This window comes from Hyla sarda, unplaced genomic scaffold, assembly GCF_029499605.1.
Source record: "Hyla sarda isolate aHylSar1 unplaced genomic scaffold, aHylSar1.hap1 scaffold_709, whole genome shotgun sequence".
NCBI lineage: Eukaryota > Metazoa > Chordata > Amphibia > Anura > Hylidae > Hyla > Hyla sarda.
The window spans coordinates 41,068-58,756 of record NW_026610728.1 but is presented as its reverse complement, the minus strand read 5'-3'; the positions used below and the strand labels follow the sequence as shown (position 1 = coordinate 58,756).

At 51.0% G+C, this 17,689-nt stretch overlaps 1 protein-coding gene across 1 annotated transcript in view; it reads right to left on the bottom strand.

Moving 5' to 3' along the window:
• Positions 1-17,368, bottom strand: part of LOC130344231 (calsequestrin-2-like) — a 69,962-nt gene extending 52,594 nt beyond the window's left edge. Inside the window, exons 1-2 of the mRNA XM_056554401.1 lie at positions 17,314-17,368; positions 14,658-14,742 (exon numbers count right to left, since the gene is read on the bottom strand). Coding sequence (XP_056410376.1) covers positions 14,658-14,742; positions 17,314-17,343 — 115 coding nt within the window. The 5' untranslated portion in view covers positions 17,344-17,368. The remainder of the gene's footprint in view (positions 1-14,657; positions 14,743-17,313) is intronic.
• Positions 17,369-17,689: the final 321 nt, after the last annotated feature.

The window sequence follows — 17,689 nt, the reverse complement described above, 5'->3', positions numbered from 1 at the left end:
GATCCCCATCACACTGAGGATACACGATCCCCATCACACTGAGGATACACGATCCCCATCACACTGAGGATACACGATCCCCATCACACTGAGGATACACGATCCCCATCACACTGAGGGTACACGATCCCCATCACACTGAGGGTACACGATCCCCTTCACACTGAGGATACACGATCACCATCACACTGAGGATACACGATCCCCATCACACTGAGGATACACGATCCCCATCACACTGAGGATCCACGATCCCCATCACACTGAGGATACCCGATCCCCATCACACTGAGGATACCCGATCCCCATCACACTGAGGATACACGATCCCCATCACACTGAGGATACACGATCCCCATCACACTGAGGATACACAATCCCCATCACACTGAGGATACCCGATCCCCATCACACTGAGGATACACGATCCCCATCACACTGAGGATACACGATCCCCATCACACTGAGGGTACACGATCACCATCACACTGAGGATACACGATCCCCATCACACTGAGGATACACGATCCCCATCACACTGAGGATACACGATCCCCATCACACTGAGGATACACGATCCCCATCACACTGAGGATACACGATACCCATCACAGTGAGGATACACGATCACCATCACACTGAGGATACACGATCCCCATCACACTGAGGATACCCGATCACCATCACACTGAGGATACACGATCACCATCACACTGAGGATACACGATCCCCATCACACTGAGGATACACGATCCCCTTCACACTGAGGATACACGATCCCCATCACACTGAGGATACACGATCCCCATCACACTGAGGATACACGATCCCCATCACACTGAGGATACACGATCACCATCACACTGAGGATACACGCTCCCCATCACACTAAGGATACACGATCCCCATCACACTGAGGATACCCTATCCCCATCACACTGAGGGTACACGATCCCCATCACACTGAGGGTACACGATCCCCATCACACTGAGGATACACGATCCCCATCACACTGAGGATACACGATCACCATCACACTGAGGATACACGATCCCCATCACACTGAGGATACATGATCCCCATCACACTGAGGGTACACGATCCCCATCACACTGAGGGTACACGATCCCCATCACACTGAGGGTACACGATCCCCATCACACTGAGGATACACGATCCCCATAACACTGAGGATACATGATCCCCATCACACTGAGGGTACACGATCCCCATCACACTGAGGATACACGATCTCCATCACACTGAGGATACACAATCCCCATCACACTGAGGGTACACGATCACCATCACACTGAGGATACACGATCTCCATCACACTGAGGATACACAATCCCCATCACACTGAGGATACACGATCCCCATCACACTGAGGATACACGATCCCCATCACAGTGAGGATACACGATCACCATCACACTGAGGATACCCGATCCCCATCACACTGAGGATACCCGATCACCATCACACTGAGGATACACGATCCCCATCACACTGAGGATACACGATCCCCATCACACTGAGGATACCCGATCCCCATCACACTGAGGATACCCGATCCCCATCACACTGAGGATACACGATCCCCATCACACTGAGGATACACGATCCCCATCACACTGAGGATACACGATCCCCATCACACTGAGGATACCCGATCCCCATCACACTGAGGATACACGATCCCCATCACACTGAGGATACACGATCCTCATCACACTGAGGATACACGATCCCCATCACACTGAGGATACACGATCCCCATCACACTGAGGATACACGATCCCCATCACACTGAGGATACACGATCCCCATCACACTGAGGGTGCACGATCCCCATCACACTGAGGACGCACGATCCCCATCACACTGAGGATGCACGATCCCCATCACACTGAGGATACACGATCCCCATCACACTGAGGATACACGATCCCCATCACACTGAGGATACACGATCCCCATCACACTGAGGATACACGATCCCCATCACACTGAGGATACACGATCCCCATCACACTGAGGATACACGATCCCCATCACACTGAGGATACACGATCCCCATCACACTGAGGGTACACGATCCCCATCACACTGAGGATACACGATCCCCATCACACTGAGGGTACACGATCCCCATCACACTGAGGATACACGATCCCCATCACACTGAGGATACCCGATCCCCATCACACTGAGGATACCCGATCCCCATCACACTGAGGATACACGATCCCCATCACACTGAGGATACACGATCACCATCACACTGAGGATACACGATCCCCATCACACTGAGGATACACGATCCCCATCACACTGAGGATACACGATCCCCATCACACTGAGGATACACGATCCCCATCACACTGAGGATACACGATCCCCATCACAGTGAGGATACACGATCCCCATCACAGTGAGGATACACGATCCCCATCACAGTGAGGATACACGATCCCCATCACACTGAGGATACACGATCCCCATCACACTGAGGATACACGATCCCCATCACACTGAGGATACACGATCACCATCACACTGAGGATCCCCGATCCCCATCACACTGAGGATACACGATCCCCATCACACTGAGGATACACGATCCCCATCACACTGAGGATACACGATCACCATCACACTGAGGGTACACGATCCCCATCACACTGAGGATACACGATCCCCATCACACTGAGGATACCCGATCCCCATCACACTGAGGATACCCGATCCCCTTCACACTGAGGATACACGATCCTCATCACACTGAGGATACACGATCCCCATCACACTGAGGGTACACGATCCCCATCACACTGAGGATACACGATCCCCTTCACACTGAGGATACCCGATCCCCTTCACACTGAGGATACCCGATCCCCATCACACTGAGGATACCCGATCCCCTTCACACTGAGGATACACGATCACCATCACACTGAGGATACCCGATCCCCATCACACTGAGGGTACACGATCCCCATCACACTGAGGGTACACGATCCCCATCACACTGAGGGTACATGATCCCCATCACACTGAGGGTACACGATCCCCATCACACTGAGGGTACACGATCACCATCACACTGAGAATACACGATCCCCATCACACTGAGGATACACGATCCCCATCACACTGAGGATACACGATCACCATCACACTGAGGATACACGATCCCCATCACACTGAGGGTACACGATCCCCATCACACTGAGGATACACGATCCCCATCACACTGAGGATACACCATCCCCATCACACTGAGGATACACGATCTCCATCACACTGAGGATACCCGATCCCCATCACACTGAGGGTACACGATCCCCATCACACTGAGGGTACACGATCCCCATCACACTGAGGGTACACGATCCCCATCTCACTGAGGGTACACGATCCCCATCACACTGAGGATACACGATCCCCATCACACTGAGGATACACGATCCCCATCACACTGAGGATACACGATCACCATCACACTGAGGATACACGATCCCCATCACACTGAGGGTACACGATCCCCATCACACTGAGGATACACGATCCCCATCACACTGAGGATACACCATCCCCATCACACTGAGGATACACGATCTCCATCACACTGAGGATACCCGATCCCCATCACACTGAGGGTACACGATCCCCATCACACTGAGGGTACACGATCCCCATCACACTGAGGGTACATGATCCCCATCTCACTGAGGGTACACGATCCCCATCACACTGAGGATACACGATCCCCATCACACTGAGGATACACGATCCCCATCACACTGAGGATACACGATCCCCATCACACTGAGGGTACACGATCCCCATCACACTGAGGATACCCGATCACCATCACACTGAGGATACACGATCCCCATCACACTGAGGATACACGATCCCCATCACACTGAGGATACACGATCCCCATCACATTGAGGGTACACGATCCCCATCACACTGAGGATACACGATCCCCATCACACTGAGGATACACGATCCCCATCACACTGAGGATACACGATCCCCATCACACTGAGGATACACGATCCCCATCACACTGAGGATACACGATCCCCATCACACTGAGGATACACGACCCCCATCACACTGAGGATACCCGATCCCCATCACACTGAGGATACCCGATCCCCATCACACTGAGGATACACGATCCCCATCACACTGAGGATACACGATCCCCATCTCACTGAGGATACACGATCCCCATCACACTGAGGATACACGATCCCCATCACACTGAGGATACACGATCCCCATCACACTGAGGATACACGATCCCCATCACACTGAGGGTACACGATCCCCATCACACTGAGGATACACGATCCCCATCACACTGAGGGTACACGATCCCCATCACACTGAGGGTACACGATCCCCATCACACTGAGGATACACGATCCCCATCACAATGAGGGTACACGATCCCCATCACACTGAGGATACACGATCCCCATCACACTGAGGATACACGATCCCCATCACACTGAGGGTACCCAATCCCCATCACACTGAGGGTACACGATCCCCATCACACTGAGGATACACGATCCCCATCACACTGAGGATACCCGATCCCCATCACACTGAGGATACACGATCCCCATCACACTGAGGATACACGATCACCATCACACTGAGGATACCCGATCCCCATCACACTGAGGATACACGATCCCCATCACACTGAGGATACACGATCCCCATCACACTGAGGATACACGATCCCCATCACACTGAGGATACCCGATCCCCATCACACTGAGGATACACGATCCCCATCACACTGAGGATACACGATCCCCATCACACTGAGGATACCCGATCCCCATCACACTGAGGATACACGATCCCCTTCACACTGAGGATACACGATCTCCATCACACTGAGGATACACGATCCCCATCACACTGAGGATACACGATCCCCATCACAATGAGGGTACACGATCCCCATCACACTGAGGATACACGATCCCCATCACACTGAGGATACACGATCCCCATCACACTGAGGGTACCCAATCCCCATCACACTGAGGGTACACGATCCCCATCACACTGAGGATACACGATCCCCATCACACTGAGGATACACGATCCCCATCACACTGAGGATACACGATCCCCATCACACTGAGGATACACGATCCCCTTCACACTGAGGATACACGATCCCCATCACACTGAGGATACACGATCCCCATCACACTGAGGATACACGATTCCCATCACACTGAGGATACACGATCCCCATCACACTGAGGATACACGATCCCCATCACACTGAGGATACACGATCCCCATCACACTGAGGATACACGATCCCCATCACACTGAGGATACCCGATCCCCATCACACTGAGGATACCCGATCCCCATCACACTGAGGATACCCGATCCCCATCACACTGAGGATACACGATCCCCATCACACTGAGGATACACGATCCCCATCACACTGAGGATACACGATCCCCATCACACTGAGGATACCCGATCCCCATCACACTGAGGATACACGATCCCCATCACACTGAGGATCCCCGATCCCCATCACACTGAGGGTACACGATCCCCATCACACTGAGGATACACGATCCCCATCACACTGAGGGTACCCGATCCCCATCACACTGAGGGTACACGATCCCCTTCACACTGAGGGTACACGATCCCCATCACACTGAGGATACACGATCCCCATCACACTGAGGATACACGATCCCCATCACACTGAGGATACACGATCCCCATCACACTGAGGGTACACGATCCCCATCACACTGAGGATACCCGATCACCATCACACTGAGGATACCCGATCACCATCACACTGAGGATACACGCTCCCCATCACACTGAGGATACACGATCACCATCACACTGAGGGTACACGATCCCCATCACACTGAGGATACCCGATCCCCATCACACTGAGGATACACGATCCCCATCACACTGAGGGTACACGATCCCCTTCACACTGAGGGTACACGATCACCATCACACTGAGGGTACACGATCACCATCACACTGAGGTTACCCGATCCCCATCACACTGAGGATACACGATCCCCATCACACTGAGGATACACGATCCCCATCACACTGAGGATACCCGATCACCATCACACTGAGGGTACCCGATCCCCATCACACTGAGGGTACACGATCACCATCACACTGAGGATACACGATCCCCATCACACTGAGGGTACACGATCCCCATCACACTGAGGATACACGATCCCCATCACACTGAGGATACACGATCCCCATCACACTGAGGATACACGATCCCCATCACACTGAGGATACCCGATCCCCATCACACTGAGGATACACGATCCCCTTCACACTGAGGATACACGATCTCCATCACACTGAGGATACACGATCCCCATCACACTGAGGATACACGATCCCCATCACACTGAGGGTACACGATCCCCATCACACTGAGGATACACGATCCCCATCACACTGAGGATACACGATCCCCATCACACTGAGGATACACGATCCCCATCACACTGAGGGTACACGATCCCCATCACACTGAGGGTACACGATCCCCATCACACTGAGGATACACGATCCCCATCACACTGAGGATACACGATCCCCATCACAATGAGGGTACACGATCCCCATCACACTGAGGATACACGATCCCCATCACACTGAGGATACACGATCCCCATCACACTGAGGGTACCCAATCCCCATCACACTGAGGGTACACGATCCCCATCACACTGAGGATACACGATCCCCATCACACTGAGGATACCCGATCCCCATCACACTGAGGATACACGATCCCCATCACACTGAGGATACACGATCACCATCACACTGAGGATACCCGATCCCCATCACACTGAGGATACACGATCCCCATCACACTGAGGATACACGATCACCATCACACTGAGGATACACGATCCCCATCACACTGAGGATACACGATCCCCATCACACTGAGGATACCCGATCCCCATCACATTGAGGATACACGATCCCCATCACACTGAGGGTACCCAATCCCCATCACACTGAGGGTACACGATCCCCATCACACTGAGGATACACGATCCCCATCACACTGAGGATACACGATCCCCATCACACTGAGGATACACGATCCCCATCACACTGAGGATACACGATCCCCTTCACACTGAGGATACACGATCCCCATCACACTGAGGATACACGATCCCCATCACACTGAGGATACCCGATCCCCATCACACTGAGGGTACACGATCCCCATCACACTGAGGATACACGATCCCCATCACACTGAGGATACACGATCCCCATCACACTGAGGATACACGATCCCCATCACACTGAGGATACCCGATCCCCATCACACTGAGGATACCCGATCCCCATCACACTGAGGATACACGATCCCCATCACACTGAGGATACACGATCCCCATCACACTGAGGATACACGATCCCCATCACACTGAGGATACCCGATCCCCATCACACTGAGGATACACGATCCCCATCACACTGAGGATACCCGATCCCCATCACACTGAGGGTACACGATCCCCATCACACTGAGGATACACGATCCCCATCACACTGAGGGTATCCGATCCCCATCACACTGAGGGTACACGATCCCCTTCACACTGAGGGTACACGATCCCCATCACACTGAGGATACACGATCCCCATCACACTGAGGATACACGATCCCCATCACACTGAGGATACACGATCCCCATCACACTGAGGGTACACGATCCCCATCACACTGAGGATACCCGATCACCATCACACTGAGGATACCCGATCACCATCACACTGAGGATACACGCTCCCCATCACACTGAGGATACACGATCACCATCACACTGAGGGTACACGATCCCCATCACACTGAGGATACCCGATCCCCATCACACTGAGGATACACGATCCCCATCACACTGAGGGTACACGATCCCCTTCACACTGAGGGTACACGATCACCATCACACTGAGGGTACACGATCACCATCACACTGAGGTTACCCGATCCCCATCACACTGAGGATACACGATCCCCATCACACTGAGGATACACGATCCCCATCACACTGAGGATACCCGATCACCATCACACTGAGGGTACCCGATCCCCATCACACTGAGGGTACACGATCACCATCACACTGAGGATACACGATCCCCATCACACTGAGGGTACACGATCCCCATCACACTGAGGGTACACGATCCCCATCACACTGAGGATACACGATCCCCATCACACTGAGGATACACGATCCCCATCACACTGAGGATACCCGATCACCATCACACTGAGGGTACCCGATCCCCATCACACTGAGGGTACACGATCACCATCACACTGAGGATACACGATCCCCATCACACTGAGGATACACGATCCCCATCACACTGAGGGTATACGATCCCCATCACACTGAGGATACACGATCACCATCATACTGAGGTTACCCGATCCCCATCACACTGAGGATACACGATCCCCATCACACTGAGGATACACGATCCCCATCACACTGAGGATACACGATCCCCATCACACTGAGGATACACGATCCCCATCACACTGAGGATACACGATCCCCATCACACTGAGGATACCCGATCACCATCACACTGAGGATACACGATCCCCATCACACTGAGGGTACGCGATCACCATCACACTGAGGATACACGATCCCCATCACACTGAGGATACACGATCCCCATCACACTGAGGGTACACGATCCCCATCACACTGAGGATACACGATCCCCATCACACTGAGGATACACGATCCCCATCACACTGAGGATACACGATCCCCATCACACTGAGGGTACACGATCCCCATCACACTGAGGATACACGATCCCCATCACACTGAGGATCCACGATCCCCATCACACTGAGGATACCCGATCCCCATCACACTGAGGATACACGATCCCCATCACACTGAGGATACCCGATCCCCATCACACTGAGGATACACGATCCCCATCACACTGAGGATACACGATCACCATCACACTGAGGATACCCGATCCCCATCACACTGAGGATACACGATCCCCATCACACTGAGGATACCCGATCCCCATCACACTGAGGATACCCGATCCCCATCACACTGAGGATACACGATCCCCATCACACTGAGGATACACGATCCCCATCACACTGAGGATACACGATCCCCATCACAATGAGGGTACACGATCCCCATCACACTGAGGATACACGATCCCCATCACACTGAGGATACACGATCCCCATCACACTGAGGGTACCCAATCCCCATCACACTGAGGGTACACGATCCCCATCACACTGAGGATACACGATCCCCATCACACTGAGGATACACGATCCCCATCACACTGAGGATACACGATCCCCATCACACTGAGGATACACGATCCCCTTCACACTGAGGATACACGATCCCCATCACACTGAGGATACACGATCCCCATCACACTGAGGATACACGATTCCCATCACACTGAGGATACACGATCCCCATCACACTGAGGATACACGATCCCCATCACACTGAGGATACACGATCCCCATCACACTGAGGATACACGATCCCCATCACACTGAGGATACCCGATCCCCATCACACTGAGGATACCCGATCCCCATCACACTGAGGATACCCGATCCCCATCACACTGAGGATACACGATCCCCATCACACTGAGGATACACGATCCCCATCACACTGAGGATACACGATCCCCATCACACTGAGGATACCCGATCCCCATCACACTGAGGATACACGATCCCCATCACACTGAGGATACCCGATCCCCATCACACTGAGGGTACACGATCCCCATCACACTGAGGATACACGATCCCCATCACACTGAGGGTACCCGATCCCCATCACACTGAGGGTACACGATCCCCTTCACACTGAGGGTACACGATCCCCATCACACTGAGGATACACGATCCCCATCACACTGAGGATACACGATCCCCATCACACTGAGGATACACGATCCCCATCACACTGAGGGTACACGATCCCCATCACACTGAGGATACCCGATCACCATCACACTGAGGATACCCGATCACCATCACACTGAGGATACACGCTCCCCATCACACTGAGGATACACGATCACCATCACACTGAGGGTACACGATCCCCATCACACTGAGGATACCCGATCCCCATCACACTGAGGATACACGATCCCCATCACACTGAGGGTACACGATCCCCTTCACACTGAGGGTACACGATCACCATCACACTGAGGGTACACGATCACCATCACACTGAGGTTACCCGATCCCCATCACACTGAGGATACACGATCCCCATCACACTGAGGATACACGATCCCCATCACACTGAGGATACCCGATCACCATCACACTGAGGGTACCCGATCCCCATCACACTGAGGGTACACGATCACCATCACACTGAGGATACACGATCCCCATCACACTGAGGGTACACGATCCCCATCACACTGAGGATACACGATCCCCATCACACTGAGAATACACGATCCCCATCACACTGAGGATACACGATCCCCATCACACTGAGGATACCCGATCCCCATCACACTGAGGATACACGATCCCCTTCACACTGAGGATACACGATCTCCATCACACTGAGGATACACGATCCCCATCACACTGAGGATACACGATCCCCATCACACTGAGGGTACACGATCCCCATCACACTGAGGATACACGATCCCCATCACACTGAGGATACACGATCCCCATCACACTGAGGATACACGATCCCCATCACACTGAGGGTACACGATCCCCATCACACTGAGGGTACACGATCCCCATCACACTGAGGATACACGATCCCCATCACACTGAGGATACACGATCCCCATCACAATGAGGGTACACGATCCCCATCACACTGAGGATACACGATCCCCATCACACTGAGGATACACGATCCCCATCACACTGAGGATACCCGATCCCCATCACACTGAGGATACCCGATCCCCATCACACTGAGGGTACACGATCCCCATCACACTGAGGATACACGATCCCCATCACACTGAGGATACCCGATCCCCATCACACTGAGGATACACGATCCCCATCACACTGAGGATACACGATCACCATCACACTGAGGATACCCGATCCCCATCACACTGAGGATACACGATCCCCATCACACTGAGGATACACGATCACCATCACACTGAGGATACACGATCCCCATCACACTGAGGATACACGATCCCCATCACACTGAGGATACCCGATCCCCATCACACTGAGGATACACGATCCCCATCACACTGAGGGTACCCAATCCCCATCACACTGAGGGTACACGATCCCCATCACACTGAGGATACACGATCCCCATCACACTGAGGATACACGATCCCCATCACACTGAGGATACACGATCCCCATCACACTGAGGATACACGATTCCCTTCACACTGAGGATACACGATCCCCATCACACTGAGGATACACGATCCCCATCACACTGAGGATACACGATTCCCATCACACTGAGGATACACGATCCCCATCACACTGAGGATACACGATCCCCATCACACTGAGGATACACGATCCCCATCACACTGAGGATACACGATCCCCATCACACTGAGGATACACGATCCCCATCACACTGAGGATACCCGATCCCCATCACACTGAGGATACCCGATCCCCATCACACTGAGGATACACGATCCCCATCACACTGAGGATACACGATCCCCATCACACTGAGGATACACGATCCCCATCACACTGAGGATACCCGATCCCCATCACACTGAGGATACACGATCCCCATCACACTGAGGATACCCGATCCCCATCACACTGAGGGTACACGATCCCCATCACACTGAGGATACACGATCCCCATCACACTGAGGGTACCCGATCCCCATCACACTGAGGGTACACGATCCCCTTCACACTGAGGGTACACGATCCCCATCACACTGAGGATACACGATCCCCATCACACTGAGGATACACGATCCCCATCACACTGAGGATACACGATCCCCATCACACTGAGGGTACACGATCCCCATCACACTGAGGATACCCGATCACCATCACACTGAGGATACCCGATCACCATCACACTGAGGATACACGCTCCCCATCACACTGAGGATACACGATCACCATCACACTGAGGGTACACGATCCCCATCACACTGAGGATACCCGATCCCCATCACACTGAGGATACACGATCCCCATCACACTGAGGGTACACGATCCCCTTCACACTGAGGGTACACGATCACCATCACACTGAGGGTACACGATCACCATCACACTGAGGTTACCCGATCCCCATCACACTGAGGATACACGATCCCCATCACACTGAGGATACACGATCCCCATCACACTGAGGATACCCGATCACCATCACACTGAGGATACCCGATCACCATCACACTGAGGGTACCCGATCCCCATCACACTGAGGGTACACGATCACCATCACACTGAGGATACACGATCCCCATCACACTGAGGGTACACGATCCCCATCACACTGAGGGTACACGATCCCCATCACACTGAGGATACACGATCCCCATCACACTGAGGATACACGATCCCCATCACACTGAGGATACCCGATCACCATCACACTGAGGGTACCCGATCCCCATCACACTGAGGGTACACGATCACCATCACACTGAGGATACACGATCCCCATCACACTGAGGGTACACGATCCCCATCACACTGAGGATACACGATCCCCATCACACTGAGGATACACGATCCCCATCACACTGAGGGTATACGATCCCCATCACACTGAGGATACACGATCACCATCACACTGAGGTTACCCGATCCCCATCACACTGAGGATACACGATCCCCATCACACTGAGGATACACGATCCCCATCACACTGAGGATACACGATCCCCATCACACTGAGGATACACGATCCCCATCACACTGAGGATACACGATCCCCATCACACTGAGGATACACGATCACCATCACACTGAGGATACACGATCCCCATCACACTGAGGATACCCGATCACCATCACACTGAGGATACACGATCCCCATCACACTGAGGGTACGCGATCACCATCACACTGAGGATACACGATCCCCATCACACTGAGGATACACGATCCCCATCACACTGAGGGTACACGATCCCCATCACACTGAGGATACACGATCCCCATCACACTGAGGATACACGATCCCCATCACACTGAGGATACACGATCCCCATCACACTGAGGGTACACGATCCCCATCACACTGAGGATACACGATCCCCATCACACTGAGGATCCACGATCCCCATCACACTGAGGATACCCGATCCCCATCACACTGAGGATACACGATCCCCATCACACTGAGGATACCCGATCCCCATCACACTGAGGATACACGATCCCCATCACACTGAGGATACACGATCACCATCACACTGAGGATACCCGATCCCCATCACACTGAGGATACACGATCCCCATCACACTGAGGATACCCGATCCCCATCACACTGAGGATACACGATCCCCATCACACTGAGGATACACGATCCCCATCACACTGAGGATACACGATCCCCATCACACTGAGGATACACGATCCCCATCACACTGAGGGTACACGATCCCCATCACACTGAGGATACACGATCCCCATCACACTGAGGATCCACGATCCCCATCACACTGAGGATACCCGATCCCCATCACACTGAGGATACACGATCCCCATCACACTGAGGATACCCGATCCCCATCACACTGAGGATACACGATCCCCATCACACTGAGGATACACGATCACCATCACACTGAGGATACCCGATCCCCATCACACTGAGGATACACGATCCCCATCACACTGAGGATACCCGATCCCCATCACACTGAGGATACACGATCCCCATCACACTGAGGATACACGATCCCCATCACACTGAGGGTACACGATCACCATCACACTGAGGATACACGATCCCCATCACAGTGAGGATACACGATCACCATCACACTGAGGATACACGATCCCCATCACACTGAGGATACCCGATCCCCATCACACTGAGGATACACGATCCTCATCACACTGAGGATACACGATCCCCATCACACTGAGGGTACACGATCACCATCACACTGAGGATACACGATCCCCATCACACTGAGGGTACACGATCCCCATCACACTGAGGGTACACGATCCCCATCACACTGAGGGTACACGATCCCCATCACACTGAGGGTACACGATCCCCATCACACTGAGGGTACACGATCCCCATCACACTGAGGGTACACGATCCCCATCACACTGAGGATACACGATCCCCATCACACTGAGGATACACGATCCCCATCACACTGAGGATACCCGATCACCATCACACTGAGGATACACGATCCCCATCTCACTGAGGATACACGATCCCCATCACACTGAGGATACACGATCCCCATCACACTGAGGATACACGATCATCATCACACTTTGTCTATAGAATTTACCAAGTTTCTTTGCAACTTTTGCATTTTTCTTTGAATCTAGAAGCCCGAAGCCGACGTTCTTCTTCTCCAGAACCTGCGCGGCCAACTGTAATAGAGAGAGAGAGTCCTGAGACCATCACAGCACCCTGTATATACCGCACCTTATATATACCGCACCTTGTATATACCACACCTTATATATACAGCACCCTGTATATACCACACCTTATTTATACTGCACCCTGTATATACCACACCTTATATATACTGCACTCTGTATATACCACACCTTATATACACTGCACCCTGTATATACCACACCTTATATACTGCACTCTGTATATACCACACCTTATATATACTGCACCCTGTATATACCGCACCTTATATATACCGCACCTTGTATATAGCACACCTTATATATACTGCACCCTGTATATACCTCACCTTATATATACTGCAATCTGTATATACCACACATACTGCACCCTGTATATACCACACCTTATATATACTGCACCCTGTATATACCTCACCTTATATATACTGCACCCTGTATATACCACACCTTATATATACTGCACCCTGTATATACCACACCTTATATATACTGCACCCTGTATATACCACACCTTATATATACTGCACCCTGTATATACCACACCTTATATATACTGCACCCTGTATATACCACACCTTATATATACTGCACCCTGTCTATACCACACCTTATATATACTGCACCCTGTATATACCACACCTTATATACACTGCACCCTGTATATACCTCACCTTATATATACTTCACCTTATATATACCGCACCCTGTGTATACCACACCTTATATATACTGCACCCTGTATATACAACACCTTATATATACTGCACCTTATATATACTGCACCTTATATATACTGCACCTTATATATACTGCACCCTGTATATACCACACCTTATATATACTGCACCCTGTATATACCACACCTTATATACACTGCACCCTGTATATACCTCACCTTATATATACTTCACCTTATATATACCGCACCCCGTGTATACCACACCTTATATATACTGCACCCTGTATATACCTCACCTTATATATACTGCACCTTATATATACCGCACCCTGTATATACCACACCTTATATATACTGCACCCTGTATATACCACACCTTACATATACTGCACCCTGTATATACCACACCTTATATATACTGCACCCTGTATATACCACACCTTATATATACTGCACCCTGTATATACCACACCTTATATATACTGCACCCTGTATATACCACACCTTATATATACCGCACCCTGTATATACCACACCTTATATATACTGCACCCTGTATATACCACACCTTATATATACTGCACCCTGTATATACCACACCTTATATACACTGCACCCTGTATATACCTCACCATATATACACTGCACCCTGTATATACCTCACCTTATATATACTGCAATCTGTATATACCACACCTTATATATACTGCACCCTGTATATACCGCACCTTATATATACTGCACCTTATATATACCGCACCCTGTATATACCACACCTTATATATACTGCACCCTGTATATACCACACCTTATATATACTGCACCTTATATATACCGCACCCTGTATATACCACACCTTATATATACTGCACCCTGTATATACCACACCTTATATATACTGCACCCTGTATATACCACACCTTATATATACTGCAATCTGTATATACCACACCTTATATACTGCACCCTGTATATACCTCACCTTATATACACTGCACCCTGTATATACCACACCTTATATATACTGCACCCTGTATATACCACACCTTATATATACTGCACCCTGTATATACCACACCTTATATATACTGCACCCTGTATATACCACACCTTATATATACTGCACCCTGTATATACCACACCTTATATATACTGCACCCTGTATATACCACACCTTATATATACTGCACCCTGTATATACCGCACCTTATATATACTGCACCCTGTATATACCACACCTTATAAACACTGCACCCTGTATATACCACACCTTATATATACTGCACCTTGTATATACCACACCTTATATATACTGCACCCTGTATATACCACACCCTGTATATACCACACCTTATATATACTGCACCTTATATATACCGTACCCTGTATATATACCACACCTTATATACACTGCACCTTGTATATATACCACACCTTATATACACTGCACCTTGTATATACCACACCTTATATATACTGCACCCTGTATATACCACACCTTATATATACCGCACCCTGTATATACCACACCTTATATATACTGCACCCTGTATATACCACACCTTATATATACTGCACCCTGTATATACCACACCTTATATACTGCACCCTGTATATACCACACCTTATATATACTGCACCCTGTATATACCACACCTTATATATACTGCACCCTGTATATACCACTTCCTGGTTGTCCTTAAGGCGGCATGAATGGGGTTAAGCCCTTCTGCTTACCCGGAAGGAAGAAACAAAAACTAGCAGTAAAACAGTGAGACAAGTTAATTAGTCAATTACCCATAACGAGCACACCTGCCCGGAAACCATAAACCTATCCCAAGAACCACAGACACTTGTAATTTTTTCTTTCTTCTCACCTGGAAGAAGACGTGAGGTAAGTGGCTCATACCCGGGGCTTCTGGGTTCCTGAGCTCAGGGGCGGCCGTATACCGGGTGCTATCCCCGGTCCCTCAGCCTGCACCCCCGACATTCCCTGGCCCGGCAGTTCAGGACTTCTTCCTAAGGCCGCCATATGTCCGCGCGCTGCGATAATGACGAATGGATGCCGGGGATGTCAGCGCGCCGCAGCACCGGAAGTCGCCGGGGAGGACTGCACAGACGCATGACGCACTTCCGGAAGTTCCGGCTTTCGCGTCGGGGACCTGTAAAGTGAAGGACCCACGAGCGGTAAGTGCCGGAGAGGCATTTGTTACCTTGTTGGTGGGTATGGACGCCGGGGGAAGGACTTCTAGG